At 36.0% G+C, this 10,806-nt stretch overlaps 1 protein-coding gene across 2 annotated transcripts; it reads right to left on the bottom strand.

Annotated features, from left to right (window-relative positions):
- Window positions 1–2,086: 2,086 nt before the first annotated feature.
- On the bottom strand, window positions 2,087–6,511 carry LOC127118732 (uncharacterized). 2 transcript variants are annotated; one of them, XM_051048988.1, is made up of 6 exons: window positions 6,184–6,511; window positions 5,846–6,112; window positions 3,107–3,261; window positions 2,855–2,960; window positions 2,683–2,769; window positions 2,087–2,433 (listed from the first exon to the last, which is right to left on the bottom strand). In XM_051048988.1, the coding sequence occupies exons 1-6, from the start codon at window positions 6,373–6,375 to the stop codon at window positions 2,293–2,295; spliced, it is 948 nt and encodes a 315-aa protein (XP_050904945.1). In that variant the 5' UTR covers window positions 6,376–6,511; the 3' UTR covers window positions 2,087–2,292. The 2 variants fall into 2 exon arrangements, with proteins under 2 accessions (XP_050904945.1, XP_050904946.1); XM_051048989.1 differs by having other exon boundaries at window positions 2,087–2,585; window positions 6,184–6,497.
- Window positions 6,512–10,806: the final 4,295 nt, after the last annotated feature.

Here is a 10,806-nt window from a genome sequence, read left to right as displayed (position 1 = left end):
CGACAGACGTATGTATAATAACCTCATTATTTCGTTATAATTTGTTAACTTCTTCTACCAAGTTTATAATCCAAGTTACTTTCATATTTTAGTTCATTTGGCATCCATACCTAAATTTGGATCATGACCATGAGGTCAACGAAGAAGACGCAACCGTATGGACTGCATGCACACCGATAATAAGATTCACAATTATGGAGATGCACAACAGTGATCATGTGAAGTTGCAGTTCAGTATGCTTCAACACATCCCAGATCCCCCAGCAAGCCTAGGAGAATGGCATCTGCGCAAAGTTAATGACCAATGGAACTTCAATCCATGGCAAAGCTTTGCAAGATCTGAGTGTCGCAAATGGAAGCACCGCCATGACCATGTCTTAACTGACGCAGTGATGCCAAATGAAGAAAAACCAAGTTGTACTTATATGGCTTGGTACAAAACGGTTGGTTTTCAGTTCATCGCCGAGGATATGTACCTGTATGACCCACACCAACAAACTTACACACCAGGCGCCTCAACATCTAACCCCTAACAACATTGTCAGATCGGATACACACAACCTTCTGTCTGTCAAACTTTCCGTTCCACAAACACACAAACATACAACCCAAACATGTCATACACCCAACCTTAATACCAAGAGCATACACCATACCACCACCAACAAATTGATCATCAACCAGAGACCCAACATCGCTTCGCACCCAACACATCACCCTACCAAAGCCTCCTTAGCCAGAACACTCAACGATCATTCAACACCAACCGTCCCTCCTCCTACCATAGCCAAGAAGCTCAAACCTCACAAAACCGAAACCTCCAACAACCCTATCTCTACCAAACACCCAAACAATCTTTCCAACCTTTCCTCGACGCGTCATTCACACCAATGTCTCCCTTCAACCGTCTCGGTCGCCCATCAATGAGTCAAACACAACCCCACTACTCTGGCGTGGGTCATGAACTCAGTTATGGCGGTACACCTTCGATGCATACTAAAAACTATGCCTATTTGTCTGACTATCTCAATAGGCCATCTCGTGTAGTTGGTAGTGATGCTCCTGACCCCTCAGATGCTCAAACACCAGTGGTGAATCATCAACGTGGGTTAGAGCCACAGGTTCGGGTAGCTAGGGGATGTGGGACCAGAGGTTGGTTAGGTGATCCCAATCATCGCCATTAGGCTTTTTTGGGTAAACGACAATTTATATTAATATCAATTGGTCTTATTTCAAAATTATGTATCACATAGACCGTTTAACAAAAAAAATTGCAAAATACACTGAGGTGTCAATCCAATTGGCGTCTCCTTTCAACTGATACACATGGGCGACAATTGGATTGACTGCACCATGTGCCATAGCCAATCCAATTGACGTCTTTGGCAATTTTTTTGAAAACAGGGTTATTTTGAGATTTTTTTTTGAAAAATTGGATTATTTTTGTAAAAAGTTCAAATTTCTCGAACAAGTATTTTTTAAATGAATTTATAAGTAAAAATAAAATAAATATATTTAAGAATGATATATAATTAGCAAAGTGGTGTAGCTAACTAGTAAAAAATATTCACACGTAAAAATTTAGTTAAATTTTTTTGAATATGAAAGGTAAAGTATAATGTACTATGCTTAAATATATCAATTTAAAATATTTGTTGGTGCTAACAAATTTTTAATTTTTTTAATTTAAACTACCTAAAAACTAAGTTATACTATACTATATTAGGCAAACAGAAAAATATAGCAACGTGTGTTATTGTAAAGATATATGATTGCCCTTTCTTCTTCAATCTTTTAAAAGTAGTTAAAACATTCATTTCTCACAAGCCAATTAACTAAAATATGTATCTAATAATATTGTTGACATAAAATTAATACATACATTCTTCTATGATTGACAACTCAGCTGGGTAACTTTACCCAACATTTATAGGTGGGTAGATAAGAATCCACCTTTAATATACATTAATGAATTTTTGCATTTCTCTTCATTTGAGAAATGAATCTTTACTCATAAAACCAAGTAATGAATTTTTCCATTTCTTTTGAGAAATGAATCTATACTAGTAAAATCATATACTCCATATGCACAAACAACATCGAGATTTTTCAGGCACATAAAGAAAATGTTAACTGTGTCAAACGATACATACACACACTATCAAGAAATAAGTGGTACATAAAGTCATCAAAAACATTTTTTCTGTTATCTTTGTAAAGAGATCAATAGATCACTATGAAAGATCACCAAATCAACCATCCAAATTGTTGTCTATTTCGGGGAAGTTGAATCTAGACAGCGGTGACACAGTCCGAAGAGTTACATTGCAAGGGCGACAATGGTTGTCGAGAAGAAACAGAATCTAAATCATCGAAATCAATCTTCTTCCTCATCGGGCTACTTGTTTTGGGACTTGACTTTCTTTTGCTTGACTGTAAAAGTCAAATCAATTGGTGACACAGTCCGAAGAGTTACATTGCAAGGGCGACAATGGTTGTCGAGAAGAAACAGAATCTAAATCATCGAAATCAATCTTCTTCCTCATCGGGCTACTTGTTTTGGGACTTGACTTTCTTTTGCTTGACTGCAAAAGTCAAATCAATTGTTGATGAGTCTCCTAAACTAAAGGAGAGAATTTAAATGAAATCAATGGAAATTCAACATGTCCCAATGATTCTCACCTTGGCAGATGCACTATGGGAAAGTTTCATCAACAGCCTTTTGTTCTCCTTTTCCAATATCCCATTTTCAACAAATAGTAATTTTCCCTATGGTTTTACCAAGACAAGTCATTCATTGCATTATAATCCAAAAAAAGGAAAAGTCGACAATACAAGGGTTAGTAATTCTCACCTCCTCTTCAGCTCTGTCAAGGTTAATCCTTAGATGCTCTTTATCCTTTTCTAGAGACATCAGTTCAGCGACAAGAGACAAAACTCTCTGAGTTGATTGTTTTAATCTATAAAATCCAAATGGTAAATCAGGCTTTTAACATGTAAATGGCACAAGAGAATAATTTAACTTGCCAAAGGAGAATTTTCCTAAAGAATAATGTAACAATAGGAAACTTGACAAGAGGATAGGAGGACAAAGTGTGAGACTCACCTGCTCCACATTGACAGCAACTTTTTACAATGCTCATTTTCACTATTTGCGTTTAAGAACTCGTATGTAGAAGAGTCATCTTTAGCAGTAACTGTTGCCAGAAGGGAGTCTAGCAAACTCTCCTCCTCCGGCGTGCTTGTCGATGAAGAATCAACCTTAGTAAAACAATATGAATATTATCAGCAGCTAACATAACTTCAATTTGGCAGTACCACAGTTTGGCAGTTATATGCAAAATTTATAAAAAATAACTCCAATGTTCCATGAATGGAAATCAAAATTAGATTATGAAGCATGTTAGATGAAATGCATTGCAGATTAAATAAAAAAAGTTCAGAGATTAAAATACTTCCAAATTCAAATGAGGGGATAAGCATGTATACTCAAGAATGGTGGGAAACAACTTTCCTATTGCATAACAAGCTGAGTAAATTTACTGCAAAATCTAACACTGGCTTGTTTTGTATATTACAGTTTAATCAACTAAGCTCTCAAAAAGTTCACATAGAGAGAACGTGGTGGTATTGTAATGTATCTTTGCAAGGTTTAGGAGAGAAACTGGAACAAATGGTGGCATTGCAATATATCTTGAGCATGCAACATCATCACCCAGAGCAAATGTTATGGTCCATGGGTGTGTCCCGTACTTACGCTGCCAAATCCCAACGGAGTTCCTAATTGAATGTGATTTTTCGGGAGGAGGGATATGAGCTATTCTCATGCAAGATAGGAGGCCTAATGCATACTTTAGGAAGGTGTTGGGGATAAGGAACTTAGCCAAATCGGCTTACGAAAAAGAGTTGACGGCAGTGGTGTTTTTCATCCAACAGTGTAGGTCCTATCTATTAGGAAGACGCTTTGTGGTGTTTAAGGACTAGAAAAGCCTTAAACAGAGGAATGTAACAGTGGAGCAACAAAAATGGGTTGACACTTGACAAACTACTTGGCTATAATTTCCAGATTCACTACAAACCGAGGAAAGAGAACAAAGGGGGCTGATGTGCTGTCCGGTGTGGCAGAGGGTGGAGAACTTTTCAGAGTTTGGTCTCCTTCTTGGTATGAGAAGATCAGAAACAAAAGAGTGAGGAATTTTACAGTAATAAAAAATTAGGAGCAATCATCGCAGCCTTGCAGAAAGATGCTGCATCAAAGGCCGGTTTCACCTAAAAACAGGGGGTTTTGTACTGTGAGGGGCGGATGGTGGTGTCTAGTAAGTTCACTTTCATACCGACCCACTTAAGGGAATTTCACACCACACCTCAAAGTGGACATTCGAGGTCTAGCAGACCCACAGAAGGTTGGCATCAAACATTTAATTGGCTGGGAATGAAAAGTACAGTCAAAGATATCATAATCGACGTGTCATTTTTGGCAAAGACATAAAGACTTGACTGTGTCACCAGGGGGATTGTTACAGCCACTACCCTAATAAAAAAAGATGAGGTTATCTTAGTAGTGGTGGATAGATTGTCCAAGTACTCCCATTTTACCCCTCTTAAGCAACCATACTCAGCTAGATCCATTGTAAATAAAGATCTGCTTATCATCCCAAGTCGGATGGGCAAGTGAAAGTGGTGAACTCGTGCTTTGAGACATATCCAAGGTGCTTTATTGCAGATAAGCCCAAGACTTGAATATCACGTGTTAATTGGGCTGACTGAATATTGTTTCAATACGACAAATCATGCTTCCACAAGGAAAACTCCTTTTGAGACAGTTTATGGATGCAAACCACCGGTGGTAACACAGTGGACATAAGGTGAAACAAGGGTAGAAATGGTGCAGTGGGAGTTACTAGACCTTGATGAAGCTATTAAACAATTACATGAGCATTTACAGTGTGCACAGAAACGCATTAACTCTCAGGACGACATGAAAAGGAGTGAAACGAGTTTTAAAGTGGGGTGTGGGATTTCGTCAAGTTATGGACACATCACCAATAATCTGCAGTAGCCTAAATCATGGCCAAACAATGGCGTATAGACTAAAGCTACATATGGAATCTAAGGTCCATCAGGTATTCCATTTTCCATTATCGAAGAAGGCTGTTGGAGAGTATATGACGAAGAGGAGCTGCTGGCAAACATGGTAAGCGATAACACAAATATTAATGGACCCAAGACTGTGTTGGACTGTCACCCCGTGCAGAACTGCGGTGATAACTTCTTGCAAGTTAGTTCAATGGAAAGGGAAAACGGTGGAAGAAGCTACACTGGAAGATGTAGTACCATCATATACTAATTCATTTTTATTCATCTTTTCTTGTATTGTTAGCTTGTTATATTTTCTGGTACTTAAGAACTCCTAACATGTAAAAACTTTAAAATAGGAAATAAAGGAGGCTTTTTGTGTAGAGCATATAAAAAATCCACATTCCTTTCCCCTCATATCCCAAATAAGGTAAGGTTTTATCATAACCGCTTCCCTTAAAACCCTTTCCCGAACAAGCATTTTTATATTAAAATACTAAAAAAAATCAATTAAAAAGTTCTAAATCATTAACGATCTCACACAAAATATAAGCTTCTCATGTCTCAACATTTAATGTATGCTTTAAATAACTACAATTCAGCAAATGATTAGGTAATCCCAAAATCTTCATGAAAACAAAAGCATAAAACCATTTAAAAACCTTCAAAGCAAAACAATTAATAACCTAAATTAAATAATTCCCTATTAATCAATTAAAATCTCAAAATAAGGATTTCAAAAACAGAAAAAAATCCAAAGAAAACAAACCGATTCATTCTCTTGCTGGCATTCTTTCATCTTCATCTCATAAACGATCAAATCACGTTCCAACTCTTCAACTCGCAACCAAGCCTCCCTCGCCCGTTCCTCGGCTTCATTCTGAAAATCAATCAATGCTTCCCTATCCTTCTCATACAGCACAAATTCCTTCTCCAGTTTTTGACAATGCGCCACAAGATTCTCACACTCCACCGCCAATTTCTGATTCTCCTCAACGAATTTCTTTATCGCTTGAGCACTCAAACACGCTTCATACTATTCGAATTCAAAAATCAAATGACAGTAATTGATTATTGAAGAAAAAAGATGAAGAATCGGAAACGAACCTTGGCTTGTTCTATGAGTTGGTCTTTTTCTTTCAATTTGTTGAGGAGTGAAGCGTTCTGTTTGCGCAGCAACTGATCTGATTCTTTGGCGGCGCGAAGCTTGATGTCGAGGGTTTGGGAAGATATCGGAAGCCCTAAAGAGTGATCGATGGTTTGTTTGATGAAATCGTCGATTTCGGGAGGGAGAGACATTGTGTTGTTGTTGAGGATGAAAATCAGTGGTTATTGGAAAACACGAATCGCTGAGAATGAGAAAGTGAAAGTGAAATGTAAAAACTTTCAAATTGAAAAATTGGAGGAGCCGTTGGTTATTTTTCACACCAACCGTTGGGTTTGATTTTCAAAAATAATAGATAAAATCGATTTAAAATTTAATTTTAATTAATAAGATATTAATTTAAAAAATTATATAATATTTAACGGTTAGGTATTTGATTTAATGTTTATAATTAAATGTTATAATTAATAAGAAACTAATTTTATACTATTAGAAATGATATAATATTTAACCTTATGTTATAGTTGTTAGTTATTATCATTCCCTCTAATATAATAAATAGGATATATGGAAAGCATGACAAACTAATTTTATACTATTTGAAGCAAAATGGTCAAGTGTCATTTTTGGTTGAAATCTATCATAAGTGTATTATCTTTTCTACGCGTGTATATTATCGTCAATTGGATTGATGATTTCTCTTATGTGTTTTACATTATCGTCAATTTGATTGACGCCTCCTTTGTGATGGAGTTTTTTTTATTATTTAAAAGTGGGTTAGTTTGAGAATTACGTGGAAAAGTGAGTTAGTTTGGATATTTATTTGAGAAATTTGTAATTTGGATAAAAAATTCTAATATTTAACGGTTAGGTATACTTGCTAGATATTTAATTTTATGTTATAATAAATAAGAAATTAATTTTATTTTAAAAAGAGTTTAATGGATATGCAATGTAAAATAGATTTACAATGTCATCCAATAAAAAGTCAATAGTCTACTATGTCATTAATTTTTTTTAAATATAAGCGTGATATGGCGGAATACATGGTCGTCATTGGTTGACAGTATAAAAATAATTTACAATGTCAGTGCATCATCCATTTTCTCTTTTAACAATGATATAATATTTAATTTTATCATATAATTGCTAGATATTTTTGTCCGACTGAAGTATCACTACGCCAAATAAGGGAAAAGAGAGCGCTTATTTTGGCCTATAACAGCGCTTTTAAGCGCCCTCTAATCTGACGCTGGCATAGGTAAAGACAGCGCTTTGTTTTCCTGGAGAAAGCGCTGTCTAAAGTGGCCACATTATAGTGCGCTTTAAGACAAAAGCGCCCTCTGGAGTGGTCCATAAAGGGACACCTTAGAGGGCGCTTTCTGGAAAAGCGCCCTCTAAAGTTGTCAATGTAAAGTGTTTAGAGGGCGCTTTCAGGAAAAAGCGCCCTCTAAAGTTGTCAATGTAAAGTGTTTAGAGGGCGCTTTCAGGAAAAAGCGCCCTCTAAAGTTGTCAATGTAAAGTGTTTAGAGGGCGCTTTCTGGACAAAGCGCCCTCTAAAGTGTTAGTTATTTTAAAAAAATTTGTTTGAAAAACAGTGGATATATATTTAATTGGTAACCTGTTCGCATGCTGCAAAAGTGTAAAATTCATATTGATTTCATCCTTTAATCCAATGTTATACACCATTAATCCATTGATATATACAACATGAATCCATTTATATACAACATTAATCCTCCATATATACAACATTAATATATGATTCTTTGATCAACAATATACAACAACATATTCTCAAAGTACTACAATTAAGAGAATAAAACATAGCAACCAACACCCAATGACCACTGTATCCAAAAGCTGTCTAGTAGTTCTAACCAATACTAAACAAAAACGCCCATCCACCCATGGTGGCAAACATGTTCTGTATATCCAAAAGCTGTCTAGTAGTTCTATTGCACATCCATACAAAATAAGGCTCAACCAAAACAACAGATGGCAGCATAAGTAGTCCCCTGCAAAAAGAACACGTCCAAATGCAAATAACACAGAACTGTCAAAAGGCGATTGAGCAACAAATAGTAAACAATGGCATAAAGTTAAATGACATAGCTAATATTACCTGAATTCCTGCATGGCTGTTAAGGTAAAAATCAAATTCCCTAGGGTGACAAATGTTGGTGTCTACCACGGTTCCTTTGACAATTTAGAACAACAAAATCAGCAAAAAGTGATAAATTCAAATGATAATATATACCAGCTGCGTTGAGAAATATATTGAAAAAACCTGGCATAATATTTCCACTTCTATCGGTCTCTTTGGGGTTGACAGGAAAGAGACGGGTGTGATGTCTCTTTTGGACCACTACAAAAGTAACTTTAGGTAGATACCCATCCTCTATTGAGACACAAGCCTGATGAAAAAAAATTAAAAATTAAACGCAGAGAATTTAGTGGTGTATTTTATGAACGACAAAGTAACAAGAAATCAACTTTGAGAAGTCCTAAATTCTGCCTACAATACAGGGCTGCAAAGTTGATGCAACAAAAAACATATAACAATATATGGTAAGTACCTGTATCTCCGACCATATTTTTTCTTTGCCAACCTTCAAGTCCGGACTTCTCCAATTATCACATGTAATCGGAATATGTTGTCGAACAAGGAAACCAATGTAACTTGCCAACATTGAACCCTTATCTTTTGAAGATAGAATTGATATATGTTTAGATGGACATGTTCCATTGTCGTAGAGGGATACTTTCAAATATCCAGCATCATCATCTACGCGAATGAGGCTTGACGACAATAGAGCATCTCCATCTAAACAAATATCAATTGATACTTTCGAGCATCCCTTGCCCCTTGCACGAATGATTGACTTCATAATAGCCATTTTACCTGTAAAAAAGAAAACAATTAAAATCAGATGACAAATGTAAAAACAATTAAAATCATAAAAGTCATTTTACCTGTAATAAAGAAAACAATTAAAATCATTTGACCTGTACCTTTTTCACTAAGTTCTCTTTCTTTTCTTGGTTGGAATATGTTCTACATGTCTCTTAACAACATAGACGGTTGGATTGATCCAAATACCCTCATTATGATCATTTCTAATATATGAATCATTTGATATAATATTCTCATCTTGATCATTTCTGGTAAACGATTCAATCTCAACATCAATATCACCTTGATCTCCAGTGTTTTCATCAATTACTTTGTTGGAAAAAAGAACTATAGACCATTTCGTACTTTTCGGATCATTGACATAGAACACTTGTCTAGCTTGAGAGGCTAGAATAAAAGACTCATCTTTGTATCCCACCCTATTAAGATCCACTTGCAAAAATCCTGACTTATCCATTCGAATGCCGTTATTATTTTCAACCCACTTGCAACCAAATATAGGAATCTGAAACTTCTCATAATCAAACACCCAAATGCGCTCGATAACACCAAAATACGACAGATTTGCAAATTTGGGGTTTAAGTCCTTCACACTTGATATGTGCATTGCTTCAGCTACCACGGTGACACCACTATTCTGCATAGTACTTTTATCATCTTGTTCTTTGGTATAAAATGTGTATCCATTAATCGCGTATGCGCTATAAGAAAAAACATGGAAACTTGGACCATATGCTAAGCATCTCAACCTTTCTGTTATTGAAGCGGGATCTGAATAATACTTTGAATAAATATGATCCTTAAACCAAGGTATAAAACATCGATTGTGCTCTCGTACTATCCAATTTTCATTTCTATTGGAATTTAAACCTCGGAGAACATCCTTGTGAATTTCAACATACGGCTCAACCTCATTCTCATTGTGCAGAACATACAAATGCACTTGATCCCGTTCGACCCTTGATACTGCCACGATTTTATTTCCAATTAGATTTTTTCCTTCTTTCTTTTCGACAAGCTGAGACTTGGGGAGTCCGATTGACTGAACATTAGACAAATATTCAGTACAAAACTCAATCGCTTCTTCAACAATGTATCTTTCAACCATACAACCTTCTGGTCGACTTCGGTTCTTCACGTACCCTTTTAATATTTTCATATAACGTTCAACAGGGTACATCCATCTCATATAAGCTGGTCCACACAATTGTGTCTCTTTCACAAGATGAACAACTAGATGTACCATTATGTCAAAAAATGATGGAGGAAAAAACATTTCAAGCTCACACAAAGTAATAACGATTTCTTTTTACAACATTGGTAAGATCGCAGGATTGATCACCTTACTGCAAATTGACTTGAAGAAAGAACACAACTTAGTTATAGAGCTTCTTACTTTTTCTGGAAGAATAGAACGTATACCTATTGGGAGAAAATGTTCCATTATACATGGCAATCATGGGTCTTTAAACTCTTTAACTTGAGGTCTTTCATAGACACAAGTCTTCTAATATCTGAAGAGTACCCTTCTGGAACTTTAACTTCAGTTAGAAACTTACACAATGTTTTTTTCTCCTTTCTAGATAGAGTATAAGCAGCAGGCGGTAGATATGTTCGTTTTCCTTTCTTCAAGGGTCCTAATTCAGTTCTTATTCCCATCGCTATCAAGTCCTTTCTTGCCTTAAGGCCATCCTTATACTTTCCTTGT

This window comes from Lathyrus oleraceus, chromosome 2 (assembly GCF_024323335.1).
Source record: "Lathyrus oleraceus cultivar Zhongwan6 chromosome 2, CAAS_Psat_ZW6_1.0, whole genome shotgun sequence".
In the NCBI taxonomy this organism is placed as follows: domain Eukaryota; kingdom Viridiplantae; phylum Streptophyta; class Magnoliopsida; order Fabales; family Fabaceae; genus Lathyrus; species Lathyrus oleraceus.
The sequence above is the reverse complement of the archived record's forward strand: the minus strand, read 5'-3'. Positions and strand labels throughout refer to the sequence as shown.